The sequence below is a fragment of the Alosa alosa genome, chromosome 6 (genome assembly GCF_017589495.1).
Source record: "Alosa alosa isolate M-15738 ecotype Scorff River chromosome 6, AALO_Geno_1.1, whole genome shotgun sequence".
NCBI classification, from domain to species: Eukaryota; Metazoa; Chordata; class Actinopteri; order Clupeiformes; family Clupeidae; genus Alosa; species Alosa alosa.
The window spans coordinates 36,629,886-36,648,307 of record NC_063194.1 but is presented as its reverse complement, the minus strand read 5'-3'; the positions used below and the strand labels follow the sequence as shown (position 1 = coordinate 36,648,307).

Here is an 18,422-nt window from a genome sequence, read left to right as displayed (position 1 = left end):
ACGCCCCCTGAATGTGGAAGGCACGCTAGCTGCAGACTCGCATATGATTCCGGCCCTAGCAAACCTCCAGGCGCTAACTCAAGAGTCATATGTGATGAACATGTAACAGACTGTCATTCTCCCATACTGCCACTAAGGGGCCAAGAGTGAAAACCCGCTAAGTCAAGAGTCGTATGTGATGGAAAATGTAACAGACTGTCATTCTCCCATACTGCCACTAAGGGGCCAAGAGTGAAAACCAGCTAAGTCAAGAGTCGGTATGTGATGGAAAATGTAACAGACTGTCATTCTCCCATACTGCCACTAAGGGGCCAAGAGTGAAAACCAGCTAAGTCAAAGAGTCGTATGTGATGGAAAATGTAACAGACTGTCATTCTCCCATACTGCCACTAAGGGGCCAAGAGTGAAAACCCGCTAAGTCAAGAGTCGGATGTGATGGAAAATGTAACAGACTGTCATTCTCCCATACTGCCACTAAGGGGCCAAGAGTGAAAACCCGCTAAGTCAAGAGTCGTATGTGATGAACATGTCACGCTAGCTGCGGATTCACATACGATTCTGGCCCTAGCCAACCGCCCTATCTCAGCGGCCTTAAGGTCACAGCGAGGCGGGGGTGGCGGCGTTATCGGGCGTCAAAATTAATCTAGAATCTCACCCAATCCCTTAGCGCCCCCCCCCCCAAACACACACACATTAGCTTAAGCTAAGGCCTTGTGAGAGGCCTACTAGCTACTGTGATCGGACGGGCCGGGAGAGGCCTGGGGATGAGTGCTTGTGCTCAGACGGGCTCAACTTGGGCCTAGGAGCAGGGAGAGACACAGAGAGCTGCGCTAGACCCCCCCCACCAAGCACAGCCACACACACGCACACACGCGCGCGCAGGTGATAGAGAGGGACAGAGAGGGGGCCTGTTGCTCAGAGAGGCTCCAGCTGCTCAGAGAGGCCCCAACTTATTATTATTATTACATTATTATTATTATTAAAGTTGGGCCTAGATGCTGTGCCTAGATGCTTGGGCCTAGATGCTGTGCTATACCCACTGCAGCACCCCTACACACACACACACCCACCCACAGGCCCCAGCTGCTCACAGAGGCTCCAAAGACTCCTCTCTGTCCCCTGCGCGCGTGTGTGTGAGCCTGGGAGCATTAGCCTGTATCCTACTCCACTAAACTTAACCCAAATTAAACACGCTAATCAAACTAGCTAACACCCTCTATGCTAAGCCCGCAACACAAAGTGGCAAACACCCCCCCTCTGGGTACCACCCCCCCACGGACAACCAGGCTTAAGCACCGATAAGTACTGGTGCACTGTGCCCCACTTAAGCTAACCTCGCAAGGGTTAAAGCCTTAAGCAGAGCCGAAAAAATCTCAAACCCATGGTATACCTGCGGGTTCGTATATGATTCCGGCCCTAGCAAACCTCCAGGCGCTAACTCAAGAGTCATATGTGATGAACATGTAACAGACTGTCATTCTCCCATACTGCCACTAAGGGGCCAAGACTGAAAAAAGCTAACTCAAGACTCGTATGTGATGGAAAATGTAACAGACTGTCATTCTCCCATACTGCCACTAAGGGGCCAAGACTGAAAAAGCGCTAACTCAAGACTCGTATGTGATGGAAAATGTAACAGACTGTCATTCTCCCATACTGCCACTAAGGGGCCAAGAGTGAAAACCCGCTAAGTCAAGAGTCGTATGTGATGGAAAATGTAACAGACTGTCATTCTCCCATACTGCCACTAAGGGGCCAAGAGTGAAAACCCGCTAATGAAAGAGCCATATGTGATGAACATGTTACGCTAGCTGCAGATTCGCATACGATTGAAGGGAACCCAGGCTGGACAATTTTACAGAGGAAAAGAACAGAGAGATTGTGGATTTTAAAACTTCAAACACTACACCCACAAGGTCTTAATGAAAAAGTAAATTAAAGTTTTAAACCACTCTGTGTCTTTTATAGCTCCTCTCTTTTATCTCTTCTTTTTAACTTTTATTTAATTTGACTTTTAGATGGGAATAATGGGGCGAGAACAACTGGCCAGTGCACAATAGTCAAACCAACTACACACTAAAATAAAATTTGAATTCTAATTTCCTAACCTAACCTAACCCCTAATCCTAACCTAACCTAACCCAATCCCATACTCCAGTACACGGTTATTACACAGTTATACACATTTATCACAGTTACACGTTTATTACACATTACACATAATTCAAGGTCACAGTAGAATACAGACAACACACAAACATTCAATAGCAGCAGAAAAAGTAATTAAAAGTATATAATATAAAAAGCACAACTAAGCAATAAGGGCCGAAGAAGATAAAGAATATACAAAATTACAAATTTTCATCATCCTCATCGCTATCTTCCTCGTCACCAAGGTAGCCATCCATATCATTCTCCAGCCACAGTCTGGGCTGTCTGGGGAGCAAGCCCTGGGGTGGTGGTAAAGGTGGAGGTGGAGGTGGAGAAGGAGGAGGGCTGTGCCCATCGTCCTCAAACTCAGAGGGCGACACAAAGTCACCCTCCTGCAAGGGGGTTGAAAAATAAAGTTTTTTATTAAATATTTAAAATGCATCCTTAAAATATTTACCTTCTTATTGTTATTAAAGGAGAATTCCGGTGTGATATTGACCTAAAGTGTATTGAAACATGATACCGAGTGTGAGCGTTATGTCTCATAGCCCATCTCGGCTTGTCCCCTGCACTCCAAAATCTGGCTTAGTTAGCCGATGCTACCAACAGCTTTTTCAATGGTGGTGCTTGACATCCGGGCTAACCATGCAAATAAATCACTGTTTTACACCATTTACGAGGCTCAATGTATCTCCACACTTCATTGGTAGACTTAAGAGGGCCCTGACATTTAAAACGAGACATTGAGAACTTTGAAAAAGCACTGGTAGTTTACTTACAAGACGATTTATACAGACAGTATCTTCCACGAAGTTTAGCGTTTGCAGCCATCTTGAATTTAGTCACGATAAATTTCGAACAACGAGTAAGAATGAACAGGTATGCTAAGAGATCAGATTCCAAAAATAATTCGGTGGAAATGCATGGATTACAGTTTCTTCCAGTAGCAGCAACTAGAATCCATGCATTTTTACAGAATTATTTTTGGAATCTGATCCCTTATCAGACCTGTTTGTTCGTACTCCTCGCTCGACTTATCGTGACTTAATTCAAGATGGCGTTGAACGTAAAAAAATCCTTAAGGTACTGTCTGTATAAATCGTCTTGTAAATAAACTACCAGTGCTTTTTTCAAAGTTCTCCATGTCTCGTTTTAAATGTCAAGGCCCTCGGAAGTCTACCAATGAAGTATGGAGCTACTTTGAGCCTCGTAAATGGTGTAAAACAGTGATTTATTTGCATGGCTAGGCCGATGCCCGAGGCACCACAACGAAACACTATGTTGGTAGCATCGGCTAACTAGCGCCAGATTTTGGAGTGCAGGGGACAAGCCAAGGTGAGCTATGAGACATACGCTCACACTCGGTATCATGTTTCAACACACTTTAGGTCCAAATCACACCGGAATTATCCTTTAAGTAAGACTTACACTCCTGGAGAATAATATTGTGGTAGCCTAAAAAAGAAAGACAAAATTACACCCAACAATAAATTAAAAATAAATTTAAAATAAGAAATATCCAAAGTTAGTGCTATACTTACCTGGGATTCACCACCGCTGGTATACATGCCGCTGTCATCCATGCTGCTGTCATCCATGATTTCTGTGGAGAGAAACAAAATATGTCACATCATAAGTCTGTACGACATTCCAGTCCAGAGATACAAAATGTATAAAATCAGACACAAACCCTAACCCTAAAGGTCCATGTAAAGGTGCGGTGTGACAAAAACCCACCACTGACCCCAAATTTTAAAATTGAGAGATCACGCGTTGCCAAGAATTCACAAAGATTATGCAAACCCAGTCCTCTCTGACACACCAAAAGTAGATTGCGGATTATACAGTGACTGTGCAATTTGTTAAAAATCCCTCTGAATTTTGGGTTCAGACAGAGTTGGCTATGGATAGACATGAAGCTACGCAGATGGAAATGTCTGAAAAGTATTACTGTGGAAGAGGAAATTATTTAACCATCCAAAGTCCAAAAGTGGGCATTTTGTGTGCAGCCCTGATCAAACCTGATGGTATCTATTGTGTGCTTGTCAAAGGAGTCCATGGCACAAAAGTTCAAGTGTAATTTGTTGACCATGGAAATGAGGCAATAGTGGATCAGAAAAACCTCATCCTCTGTAGTGGTCACAGAACATTGCAAGCACTTGCATTCAAATGCTCCCTCTCAGATATATGCCCAATTGATCAAGATTGGAGTCAAAAAGCAATTGATTTCTTTGTGGATGAGACTAGACAGATAATGTTGGACATGCATGTTATTGCACAGTGTCAAGACAAATACATGGTGGAGTTGTTTTCAAGACTGATGGTCTAAAATCCATCAATGAAATGATGTGGGTTGAAGGCTTTGCTCTAAAAATGTGTGGCAGATGACCGCTATTCACCAAGACCAGACTCTGGGTGCTCCACAGCGGAGGGCTCTGGAGAGGACTGGACTGAGGGGGAAAGCCTGAAAAGCAATGAGCAATGTAGTACATGTGATTTTGTGATTGGTCATACAAAAACTGTTCTCAAAGAGCATTTATTTACCATAGGAAGGTCTGCACAAGTTGTTGTATCTCACATAGAGGGGCCAGGTAAATTCTGGTGTCAGCTAAGTCAATGTGTTCCCAGTCTTGAGGCTTTTGGTGTGGGGACTGCTGGCTGTCTTGTTGCCTCTCAGCCTGGGATTTTGTCTTGTCTTTTGATTTGGACTTTGTGTCATGTCTATGTAGTGTTTTGTTATGGTTTATCTTCATTAATAAATCCCACTGGTTGGGGAAATTTTAAAAGGTGTTACTGATATTTATTAGGATTTGGGGTCAGTGGTGGGTTTTTGTTCACCCCTAAAGGGCCACGTAAAGGTGGGGTGTAACACACACACAGTCAGGCCCCTAAAACTCAACACTTTGCCTAACCTTACCCAGATACCTGAACTTAACCCCAACCCCAATGTTAACCAGTCTCTAAAACTCAACGCTAGGCCTAAACATAACCCTAACCTGACAATTCATTACATTCACATTACATGAAATGACAACCATCAAGACAACAGAGATTTACATTCAGAACTTTTCAAGGAAACATAAATACAGGCTTGCAATGTATCTACCACAGAAATTAAACAATGCATGGCTTCTTCATGCATTATGAAATCAGAAGCAATTGGTGTCAACTCCCCCCCCAAATATGTCTCAAGTTTCCAAATCATGTTTTATAAGACTGTTTTTAAATGTTTAAATTACCCTTACAGGTGATTTTGATTAATGAACAAAGATAATGGGAATGACCCACAGCAATGTACAAAAAAGATGTTTACAAAATAAATCAAAGGTATTGCAGTGGACCAAATGAAATGCAATATAACCACAATGAAGTGAACTCCATAAAGGAACTTGTCCTTTGTTTTTGTTGCCATGAGAAGGTAGTAGGCTGCTGCATTTGCGAGGCATATCTTTTAACAACCGGCATCTATCTTTATTATTACCCTATTTTAATTACATTGGTTCAACAGGAAACTACTAGGCTATTACAACTTCATGTGAACAACCTAATGTCTGAATCTTCAACATTAAACATCGAAATGTTAACTCTTCGGTTGTCATACAGTTCATTGTTAGCAATTAGGGCTGGGATAAACGATTATTTTTTAAACGATTAATCTAGCGATTATTTTTTCGATGCATCGATTAATCTAACGATTCATTTTTTCAGTCTGATTCGCTTTCGATTCGATTATCTCCCCATTAATTCACTAATAGCAACTTAGATATGTTTATTTGTAACATATCTGAATGAAAAAACATGAAAACATTGCAATATATGTTTATTGCTCTTAAGATTCCAAAATAAAAGACTATACAAGTGCAAAGTAATGCATTCTTAGTCAGAGGTAGCATTCAATGAAGTTCAGTAGTGTATGTCTAATTGAGTGTCATTTTAAGACGTTTGTGTGGGAATCCTTGCAATTAACATTAACACAGTTAAAAGCCTGCTGATGTGTGGATGCAATTCATAACGTAGTTAGTTCAAATAACAGTTCGTACTTCTCCTTTGGACAAGCACTTTTGAGTCTTGGAAAACACTTTTCCATTTACATTGGGATTTTGCAAACATTCAGAGTCAATAAAATGAGCCCTGCATGAGTAACGAATACAAGCAGCTGCAAGTAAGCATGCTAAACTTGACATCCAAACAGTATTCTAACGTTAGCTTTGAGATACTGCTTGATTGCATACTGTAACTTAACTTAGTTTAGTCTCCTCAATGTACTATGTTGTGATAAGACCTTAGCAGAGTTTACTTTAACTTTAATGCAGCAGTTTTGAACAAATTTGTGCAGCATGGTCATGATGCTAACTGTGGACAAAGGTAACGATAAAGCACATGGATTTGTTTACAAGCTAGCAAAACGGTTAGCATAAGTTTGGCAGACAATGTGAATGTTACAAGGTAAGAAACACGATTTAAAACTAGTTTCTTGTTTCTCACTTATCTTTTCGGGACGGTAGTCTCAATGTTGCAAGGTTGGTTTTCTGCCTGGGGACGCTAGGGACAGCGGGAAAAGTCACCATTTTCACCGGAACAGGTCATTTAACCATCCAAATGATTTCTAAACGGGTTTATTACGTTGAAATAGTTGCCAAGTTCCCCTTTAACAAAATATTCACGATTGTAGTAGGCCTACTATATAGAACATCAATGTGTGGTGGCCGGTTTTGATTTTGTGGTGCCCAGCCACAGATTAGTCAACGTATGGAAATCACTGAAGGTGTAAAATTAAAAATATTTAGGAGCACACGTTATTCTTGACGAATGACGCTCATATTTTGCGTCAACGTATTTTTTGTGTCGACGTCATCGATTACGTCGACGCGTTGTCTCAGCCCTATTAGCAATGCTTTCTCTGAAACCGCTTTGGATCCGTGTGTCCAAGACGTGGTCTTTTATTTTGAAATTTCGGCTAAGTTTTAGCAGACACTTTGGTTTTAGCTGCTTTTGCTAACATTGTCATGTCCGGTTTCAACGTTCTATTTTCATCAAGCTAGCCATAGGGAGGGAAAGTAATCTCATCGCCACCTACTGGTTGCGTTCCTAGAGTTTAGCGGAGTGGATGGAGTGGACGATTCATGGCAAAAAAAAACAATAAAAGGCTACATTGATAAATAGCAGGGGCATCAACAGGATTGGATTCTAGCCTATAATAGCCTACGCACGAGAACTTTAACCGAATTAAACCGAAAGGTTGCGTCTTTAAGAGTGTGCCTCACACACACCAGCTCTGTTGAACAGTGTATTTTTCGTGTTTAACTCATTGAATGCCAAGCTGTTTTTGGGAGCTTTGTCCTAGAGTCCCAGCAATCTAGACCATTGTTGATGATTTTTGTACAGCCAGCTCGATTAAAAGGTGAGACTTTAAAGAGGCCCTATGCAACAAGTTCTGATGGTTCTACAACACTTTTTGGGTCGTTTGGTGGGTGCTTCGTCTCCCCCTAGTGCTTCTCCGTGGAAAAACCGAATATGCAACTTTCTGCTCGCGGTCCGAACACATCCGGATGTAACTCGGCGGAAATACTCGAAAATGTAGTCATATTGTAGTTTCTAAGAAGACTGCAAAACGGACTCCGACTTGACTTTGTTGCCGTTAAAATTGTAAGTAGCCTACCCTTGGGTGAACTTCGTTTTTGTAATGTGATTTGATAGTCTCTTAAACAATGTGTTTGCCTTGGTTTATTGCTAGCTCGCTAGCTAGTGGGGGTTCAGTGTATACCGAAGAGTTGGCCCACCCATGTTCTAGGTGTTTGAAGCAACAAAATAAAGCAAATGGAAGTAAAATTTACTCAAGCATTTTAATGGTACAAAAATAATAACCATAAGCAACAAAAGAATAATCACAAGTAAAATGAAATAGACAAAGACTGTGATGGGTGAGCATTTGCATCTGGAACTAAAAGAGAAAATAATGAGTAATAATGCACAAATTGAGCACAAATAACACAAATTGAGTATTTTGCTTCATATTGGATTTACCAATTCTGTTCTGTCTCCGGGGGGGTCAACCAGGGGGGGTGCGCTGGGGGTGTCAACCAGGGGGTGCGCTGTGCCTGAAATTATCAAATACATTCAAAGACAATATAGAGAATAGCCTTTCTTGACATCGTACATGGCCAAGCTCAAGCCCGAATTCAGGCACCACGCCTGAACTCTATCAGGTGCTAGCAGGAGGCGGTCATTTCAGGTGTATTTTTGCCTTTTGGTGTTTTAAGCCCCCAACGTTGTCTTCCAGGCAAGGGTTAGGTAAGGAGTAGGGTTGGGGCTAAGGTTAGGTGCCTTGAAGTCAACGGTCGCAGCGCTGCCTTAAAGTCGACGGTGGGGGCTTCAAACACCATCGAGCGTCATGTTCCTTTTGCTATAGGTGGGGGATTTACCAGATTAGCAGTGGCTAATCAACAGCTGAACATTACACATAAGTATATATACTATTTTGATCCTGCAAGGATTAGATTTAATAGATCTAGTAGATCTATTAAATCTAATAGATCTAACAGAACTACCAGACTCACCAACAGCTTCATACACCAAGCTGTAAGGATGCTGAACTCTCTCCCTCCTCTCCCCCCTCCACCCTCAGCTACATAACATCCTGGACATTGGACCCACAATGGCCGCCTGCACTACTCCACTTGCACACTTGAACACTTGCACACTTGTACACTTTACAACTTGGTGTTGTTGTCCTGAAAACACAACACTTCTGCTGCTCTTACATATCTTGCACCACTATGCCACTTTCTTTATTACTTAGGTCAAACAGAACTACCCAAGCCTCTTATTGGCCTGACTTTGCACTAGTATTTTATTGACTGTCTATGCACAATTTCAACAAAATTTTGCTGCTCTTACTTTTTCATTATTATATGTGCCCTCTTATTTACTTATTTACTTACTTTTTTGTTTACTTGAATGTTATGTTTGTCTGTGGACTTAAAATTGGTAAAATATGTCTTGTCTTCACCGTGGGATAGTGAGAAACGTAATTTCGATCTCTTTTTTATGTCTGGAACATGTGAAGAAATTGACAATAAAGCTGACTTTGACTTTGACTTTGACTTTGAGAACACTGTAGCAGGAGGGCTAAGTATTATTGATCAGTAACCAGATTCATGCAAGTGTCATTTTAGTTGAAATTAAATAAAAAGTGAAATTAAAAAGACAGGGAATGCAAGTGTGTAAAAACATGAAGGTTGAAGGCATGGCTGGAGGATTAAAAACTTATTTTTTCATAATTCATTTTTATGAGATTCTACATTTTTGGCAAATGTTGTAGAAATATGTCTGGTAATAATGTAACTGGTAAGAAATGTAACAGCAGAAAAACTGAGACAACTTCACAATGATTTAGTAGAAGTTTGTATCCAACTAGTTTAGCTTAGTAATAACTAACTACTACAGTAATACCAGTGGACACAGGATCTTGCAACCCCCAAAGAGACCAGACAGCAACCACAAATATGCACCAGCGGTGTTGAAGCAGCTCTACCTGGGCGATGAGGATTCCCACCACCACTCCCAGCTGGTGGAGCGTTCCAAATGCCCAGCGGAGAGGAGTCGGGGACACCTTGCCTACATACATGGGGGTGAGGCCCGTGAAGCCTCAAAGCGGGTCAGAGCTGTGACATGGATCATCTGCCGGCGTTTGGCAGGGCCCTTGCCCAGCCATGTTTCGGACACCTTCAGTGGGGTCACCTTCTCGTCCAGCGAGCCGGCCAGCTCCACGATCAGAAGCACCTCGCGGTCATGCTTGGTGATATCACACATCTCATTGCAGTCCTAGTCATCCCAAACCTCGTCGAAATGCACAGCGATGGTGGCACGCCGACATTTGTCTGCATTTTGGCAGTAGGCCACCATGTTGTGCAGCTTCTGCTGCCCAGTGTGGTCCATGACTACCATGGTGGCGATCCTAAAGATATCCTAATAGCCATAAAAAACATGGGGGTGAGGCCCGTGAAGATGCCGCAGAAGAGGGCGATGACCATCTCAAAGGAGCAGATGGTAGAGAGCTCCATCAGGGCACCGCCAATCACGGCCAGGATGTTCACGATGAACATGGCCTTCCGCCTGAGCACATGAGAAAGAGTTAAATTACAAAATGAGTATGTCATTTGTCTGATTGTCTGATTGTCATGGTTCATGCTATACTTCTTAGTACACAGTGATACAAAATGCTTTTGAAAGCAATGAGGATAAAAAGAGGGGAATAAAGAAAAGAGAAATGATTCTGGCAACAAAAAAGTCCATCCTGACAGACAAAGATACTACAGGTAGATAGACCCATGTTGGAAATGTACAGATATATGAACCCACGTTGAAAATGTGCTGGTAGATAAACCCATGTTGAGAATATGATATACCCTCAGCTTAAATCAGTTTACATCAGGCTAGGTCAGATTGCGTCAGGTTGAAAACCTTTACAAGAAAGAGAAAACAAAACACAAAATACAGCAATTACCAAAAACTGCCTACCTTCAAATATACAAACAAATATAAAGTTCTCCTTAACCTTACATTCATTTAACTATGCAACATTACTACAAAGGCACAGTCACTACTGTGGTTTTACTCCCATGCTACTACTATCATGCTATTACATGAGCTAACATGAGAACAAGGCAGTTAGAAATTAGCCATGTTAACTTTAGCACTCTTATCAACAAAATTTGCATTTACCATTAAACAAGTGAAATATATTAACATCAAAACCATCATCCTACCAGTAGCATCCCTGGAAATGCCCAGCAAGTAAAGTATTTCCCCACTTCACCCTTAATCTTCAATAACAATTCACCATGTGCTTCTCAGCTAAACTTCACAGCTTCTTACTACATGTGCTTGAAGATAGCTCTGCACTTCCTGCTTTCTGGCATGAGAACTGTAAAGTCTCCACTTCCCTTTTCAAAATAAAAGTCTCTTTTTTTTTTTTCACTCAAAACAAAAGTCCCTTTCCACTTGCGATCCAACAGCACAGACAGATGTCACCTGGTTTTATGCTACTGCACTGCCTAGGCTATTTTCTGTATGTACAGGAAACCCAACTTTTCACATGAATGATATATGGCCTACATTAATTAATTCATTAATCCATTGCATGTACATAAAAACAATGGCAAAACAATGCTTGAACATTCTATTTTGGCCTCCAACTACTTCCTGTTACATTAAGTAAGTATAACAGAGTTAGCATGAAATTTGTACAATAATATGTTTTCAATGTCCTATACAAATATTTTGTACATTGATGTTCCTTGGGGTCAGTTTGACCCCAGCTGTATGAAACATAGGATACATGAATATTTGACACAATATGGATATTATTATTTGAATAGTATGAGAACATTCTTGAATTTCCCCTGGGGATCAATAAAGTATCTATCTATCTATCTATCTATCTATCTACATATTGTTATTATCATTATTAGATACACAAGTACATATTACATATAAGTCATTTTGGCAGGACTGTATAAGTCAAAAGGGGAAGCAACAGCAAGCATTTGGGCTGCTGACACTGGATGGGCAATATTGCCAGCCAGGGTTCCAAGGTTCATAAAGGGGTGTGTGTGTGGGGGGGGGGGGGGGGGGGGGTGGAATTGTTTTTTAGGGCTTTTGGTGGTGGCTATTACACTCTTGTTAAGTACCTGTCAAAAAAAAACTGGGTAACAATATGAATTATAATCATTTTCTGAGGGTTTATTTGGCTGGGGTCAAATTGACCCCAAGAATAAAGAGTGTCGGTAAGATTTGAGGGATAACACAAGGGTTAAACAGACCTCTACGCTTGTGCGCAGGCTAGCAGTTCACCAATAGCGCCACAGGGTGGCATACTTGCACTGTGACAAATGTTGTCCTGGCTAGAACTCCTTGTTGTGTCATTGGTTAAACAGTACCATCAATGGTGGACTAACTGTGCTGCAGTATCCCAGTTTAGGTAGACAAGTGCTGGATAGGCCTCTTACATGAGACGCTGCCTTCTACGTTTGAAAGCCTCAAAGCTTCTTGAAGGAATTCTCTTTTCAGAGCACTGTTTCACATAAAGCTCGTTTAACTACAGTACATAGTGTGTTCATTTTACTAAATCGTGCTCTCGTTTTATTAAAAAGTACACTTATTTTACCTAAATTGTGTGTTATTTTTCCAAAAATTAAAATGAGAATGTGATGAAATAAAATGAGTGCAATTTAGCAAATGAGCCGACAATGTAGTAAAAGAAACACACTGTTTAGTAAAACAAACACACGATTTACAAAATTGAGCGCACAATTTAGTAAAATGAGCACGCACACTTTGGTAAAGCACATTCCCTCCATATACACAAGCAAATATGTTGCAAACATACCCCCGGTGTTCCGTATTGGAACATGTAATTTAAAAATTAAATTTAACAGTTCAGTTCACAAGACTGTGTGAAAGTGCAAAATGCAAAAAACAACGCAAACTGTGTGTGTATATTGAAAACTGCTAAACATTTTGTACTAGCACCACAGGTATTGTGTGGACGCAATCTGGCACATTAGTTAATGTGGTCACACTTATACATTTCTTAAATAGTTAAATATATAGATATATAGACTTTATTTACTTTGATTTACTTTACTTTACTTCTGCATTGTTGCACTGTTGAACTTACTCATTTGCTCTATCACCATGACCACTACCACTATCACCATTGCACTACCACCATGACACTCATTCGCAGAGCACCTTAGAGCACCTTACCATATCTCACTATGCACAGAGAATCACAGGCTCAGTCCCTGCCTCAGTCATTGCAAACGCCTTTGATTGATTAATCACCACTATGTGGATACTGTTCTTAGAATGACTTAGATTAAGTGTTAGTTAGTATAATTTGTATTTTTGTCATTTGTATTTTAGTATATTTTTATATATTGTATTAAGTGTTAGTTAGTATAATTTGTATTTGAGTATATTTAGCATATTCTTTATCTTCTACTGTCCTTATTGCCTAGTTGTGTTTTTATATTATATACTTTAACTACTCTTTCTGATGTTAAAGAATGTGTTTGTGTTGTATGTATGCTGCTGAGACCTTGAATTTCCCCTGGGGATCAATAAAGTATCTATCTATCTATCTATCTATCTATCTATCTATGTGCATGTTTTGACATGCTCATAGACATATAAAAACGGTTAAACAGACCTCTACGCTTGTGCGCAGGCTTTAGCAGTTCACCAATAGCGCCACAGGGTGGCATACTTGCACTGTGACAAATGTTGTCCTGGCTAGAACTCCTTGTTGTGTCATTGGTTAAACAGTACCATCAATGGTGGACTAACTGTGCTGCAGTATCCCAGTTTAGGTAGACAAGTGCTGGATAGGCCTACGACATGAGACGCTGCCTTCTACGTTTGAAAGCCTCAAAGCTTCTTGAAGGAATTCTCTTTTCAGAGCACTGTTTCACATAAAGCTCGTTTAACTACAGTACATAGTGTGTTCATTTTACTAAATCGTGCTCTCGTTTTATTAAAAAGTACACTTATTTTACCTAAATTGTGTGTTATTTTTCCAAAAATTAAAATGAGAATGTGATGAAATAAAATGAGTGCAATTTAGCAAATGAGCCGACAATGTAGTAAAATAAACACACTGTTTAGTAAAACAAACACACGATTTACAAAATTGAGCGCACAATTTAGTAAAATGAGCACGCATTACTTTAGTAAAGCACATTCCCTCCATATACACAAGCAAATATGTTGCAAACATACCCCGGTGTTCCGTGTTGGAACATGTAATTTAAAAATTAAATTTAACAGTTCAGTTCACAAGACTGTGTGAAAGTGCAAAATGCAAAAAACAACGCAAACTGTGTGTGTATATTGAAAACTGCTAAACATTTTGTACTAGCACCACAGGTATTGTGTGGACGCAATCTGGCACATTAGTTAATGTGGTCACACTTATACATTTCTTAAATAGTTAAATATATAGATATATAGACTTTATTTACTTTGATTTACTTTACTTTACTTCTGCATTGTTGCACTGTTGAACTTACTCATTTGCTCTATCACCATGACCACTACCACTATCACCATTGCACTACCACCATGACACTCATTCGCAGAGCACCTTAGAGCACCTTACCATATCTCACTATGCACAGAGAATCACAGGCTCAGTCCCTGCCTCAGTCATTGCAAGCGCCTTTGATTGATTAATCACCACTATGTGGATACTGTTCTTAGAATGACTTAGATTAAGTGTTAGTTAGTATAATTTGTATTTTTGTCATTTGTATTTTAGTATATTTTTATATATTGTATTAAGTGTTAGTTAGTATAATTTGTATTTGAGTATATTTAGCATATTCTTTATCTTCTACTGTCCTTATTGCCTAGTTGTGTTTTTATATTATATACTTTAACTACTCTTTCTGATGTTAAAGAATGTGTTTGTGTTGTATGTATGCTGCTGAGACCTTGAATTTCCCCTGGGGATCAATAAAGTATCTATCTATCTATCTATCTATCTATCTATCTATCTATCTATGTGCATGTTTTGACATGCTCATAGACATATAAAAACATTTAGACACATGCAAACATCCAGTTCCAAATGTTTAAGTCATACGTGATTATTACTTTCAATACTATACTCATGTCATTTTACATTTAGTCGAGGCGTCCATTGTAATGGACATTAAAAAACAGTAATAAAGACATGATTTATCAAATAATTATTTTTTCCCCTTTATTAGTAAAAATCAGCTGAATAACTTTTTTTAACAGAAAAAAAATCAGGTCTGAAGGGATTCCAGCAGGGGTTAAACAGACCTCTACGCTTGTGCGCAGGCTTTAGCAGTTCACCAATAGCGCCACAGGGTGGCACACTTGCACTGTGACAAATGTTGTCCTGGCTAGAACTCCTTGGTGTGTCATTGGTTAAACAGTACCATCAATGGTGGACTAACTGTGCTGCAGTATCCCAGTTTAGGTAGACAAGTGCTGGATAGGCCTACGACATGAGACGCTGCCTTCTACGTTTGAAAGCCTCAAAGCTTCTTGAAGGAATTCTCTTTTCAGAGCACCGTTTCAGATAAAGCTGAAAGGCCTCATTGTGTGAATCTGTTGGACTTGTACTGACGCACGAGTCCTCAGGTCTCGTCCAGCGGCGATTATGATTTGCGGGCAGGCGCATGGCAGGTGAATTCACTACTGGTTTGGCATTGTCCTGGTCTTCGACAGCCTGCACGTCAGCATCTTCTGGTTGGGCGAGGTCCTGAAATACCTGGGCTGACGGTTGTAGACTTGGGATGGGACGATTTGTCTGCTGTAGCTTGTATGGGAGTGTTGGATGGAGGGTCCATATATTAACATTTCTCACCTTGGGATAGATGAATCTCCCCAAAATCTGGTAATCCTGGAGTTTTTTCTGGGACACCCCGCGCAGACTCATCTCATTTACTAAATCTTTGAGATGTATAAAGTCCACATATCCTCCATTTTGAAGTACTGCCACGCATGATATGAAAGTCAAGGTGATCAGGTGTGTAGATGTCCCTGTCATTGCTGGAGGAAGTCTCTCCAAGGATTTTGCCATCCATGGCATACCATGCTCTCTGTAAAGATAGGTGTCAAACAATTAGAATCTATTTTAATATTTCATTTCATTTCCTTCATTAATTCAAGGCAAAAATGACACTTGTATTACAAAGTCATTGCACATAAAGTGAACTATTAATAATTCAAGGCAAAAACATTAAGTGAACTTTTTAAGTCATTGTGTACATTTTGATGACTGGCTTGGAGCCAATGAAAACCACAAATTTGGTATGTCAAAATGTTGGAATAATTTTTGGAGACCTACCTGTATAGTTCGAGTTGATTCGAATAACAAAGTTTGCGCCGTTCTATTTCTGTCAAAACTTTGAGAGTGTTGGAAGCCACCACTGACAATTGTGAAACACGTCCATCTTGTTGAAGATAAACCCAGTCTTTAAAATTCCAGTTTATCCTCCTTGTCCCTCTTGTGTCCACGAACTTGAAGGATGGGAAATATGCAATGGCCTCTGACGCAAAGCCTTCTTCTAGGCACTTTGTCACATCCTGCCCTTTATCTTCTACCATTTCGCGGGCTCTTTTAAAGGTGTTGGGTGGAGGGAAACTGTTTTTCGTCGCGAGATCACAGGAGAGAGTCTTCACATCCAAGGCACCGACCAGCCTTCCTGGGGGTTGGTCAGATTTAAGCTCTGCCCACGGGAGCCTGTCATTTCTCTTGTACAAGTCCCCCAAGACGACCTTAATGAGTGCAACCCCTATCACTGGCGGACCAGCGTCGAGACATTGGCAGAATGTCCAAATCCTCTCAATCCGTGTTCTTTGGAGGGCATCCATGGTCCAGTGCTGCAGGGGTGGTGGTGACTCCTCAACACTGGCACTGTTATGAGGAGCAAGTCCAAGAAAACCTCTCTCATGTGTGATGCTTCTCTCTCTCAGACTACATGTTCCCAAGCTTGCACTCCATACACTGTCCAGGGCTGACAATGGATGGCCAAAGAACAGTTCCTCCAAGGCCAGCTCTGCTTGGAAGGCACGCCAAGTCATGTCATACCTGCCTACACCCTCGCTCGATCCGAAAGCCTCTCTGAGGGTGCCAATGAGGAAGTGAACAGCACACCGTACTACAGAAAGCAGGCCCAGGCCATCCGTTAAGTCTTTAAAAGGCACTAAGAGAGCGTTACTACCCAAGAGCTCAGTTAGGGCATTCATGTTGAAATGTTCAGCTGGCGCCACAGCAGTAGGAATTTCACCATACTCAAACCTCACAACCTGCTCTATCCGGCAGCCAACCTGACAAACCAGGCGATGGTTTAAGTCTTGCATGTGTGTCATATATTTGAGCGCCCTAGAAATGACTGCAGACTGGTGGTTGGGATGGGATAACCTGCAGGTTGCCAAAGTACCACTGACCGGGTGTTTAAAGGGCTGGCGGTAATGGGCATGTGGGGTATCCGCATAGAGCTGTACAAATGTAATTAAGCCACTCGGGGACAATGTGTCAGTAACGGCCTTGCTCAGATCCATTTGCAAATGATTCAAGTTGGATTGAAAATTGCAGGTCTCGTGCATTCCTAGTGTTGAAAACAAGGATCCTCTCACACCGGTAATATCCTGCAGACCAAAGCGGGAAAAGAAAAGGTGCGTGTCCTTCTCTGCCGCCGTTATTTTAACAGCCAAATGATAAGTAACAGAGTCCACACACTCCGGGTTGACCACGTCAAGTATGTCAATTTCTTCTGAATCTCGCTGGCCAAACTGCCCAAGGGTAGCAACTGCTTTCAGAAAGTTACGGGAGTTTACCGTCTCCACAGCCTTATCCAAGAGCTTAAGGATAAACACTTGATCCTGCCTCAAGACTCTGAAACTGCCCAAGTTTGTTGTTCCCTGTTTTTGAATAGTAGGGCGACACATATCTTCCAGTGGCAGGGAGGTAAGAAGCTTTTTGAACTCGGCAGTCACAGACCACAGCAGTTCTGAAGCCATCTGACGGTACAGGACAGAATTCTCCAATCTTACATCTGGGCTCTGTAGGCTGGCAGGGATAGCACAGAGTGTGAGGACGTACCCCCCAGTCACGTGGCCCAATTTGTAGCCAACTGCATTTTTAAGTGCACGGATGCCTTTTTCCGTGCACTTGGTCAGTGGTATATGTTTTTTCAAGTAGTTGTATTGTGGCGTCAGCTGCATACTGTCTGAATGTGGAAAATTTATATGGTAAATTTCCGACAGGATCCCCACTAATTCTTTCATCTGGAACATTATTCCATCAACATCAAATCTGTAGTCCAGGCAGTTGGGATCTGAGACGATAGTGGAGTGAATTGGGAGGCGAATATCAGCATGTAGAAAATCCTTGATGTCACTGCACTTTTCAAACTCGATTAATAGGGCTTTCGTGTTCTCAAGCGCCACATCCCTCAAGCTGACCGTGGCTGTTGATGGTATGGAGCTGGGTTGGTCCACCTCTTCTGCAGAGGACACATCCAACTCTTCATCGTCGCCGCCGCCGTCGTCATCGCCGCCTCTGGGAGGTGTGATTGCTCTTGATGTGTCATGTCTGGACCTTGCAGAAGACTCACCCATCTGGTCATCATCTCTGAGAGGTATGATGGGCCTTGATATTGGTGTCAGTCTCATCCTTTTAGGGTCAAAAAGCCCTTCAGAGTCCACACTCCTCCCTTGCTGCACACCAG

General features: G+C 41.4%; 1 protein-coding gene across 1 annotated transcript; it reads right to left on the bottom strand.

Annotated features, from left to right (window-relative positions):
- Positions 1-2,311: 2,311 nt before the first annotated feature.
- Positions 2,312-10,062, bottom strand: LOC125296308 (homeobox protein Hox-B4-like). Its single transcript, XM_048246154.1, has 4 exons — positions 9,686-10,062; positions 3,693-3,754; positions 3,580-3,606; positions 2,312-2,543 (listed from the first exon to the last, which is right to left on the bottom strand). Exons 2-4 carry the CDS (start codon positions 3,747-3,749, stop codon positions 2,352-2,354), a joined length of 276 nt encoding a protein of 91 aa, XP_048102111.1. The 5' UTR covers positions 3,750-3,754; positions 9,686-10,062; the 3' UTR covers positions 2,312-2,351.
- Between the last annotated feature and the right edge of the window lie 8,360 nt (positions 10,063-18,422).

Bases quoted from the DNA above. Each gene is read 5' to 3' on its own strand.
- LOC125296308 (XM_048246154.1), bottom strand. From the start codon at position 3,749: ATGGATGACAGCAGCATGGATGACAGCGGCATGTATACCAGCGGTGGT. The intron at 3,607-3,692 runs GTAAGTATAGCA...TTTCTTTTTTAG, and splicing joins CCAGCGGTGGTGAATCCCAG to GCTACCACAATATTATTCTC. The intron at 2,544-3,579 runs GTAAGTCTTACT...ACCCCCTTGCAG, and splicing joins CAATATTATTCTCCAGGAGT to GAGGGTGACTTTGTGTCGCC.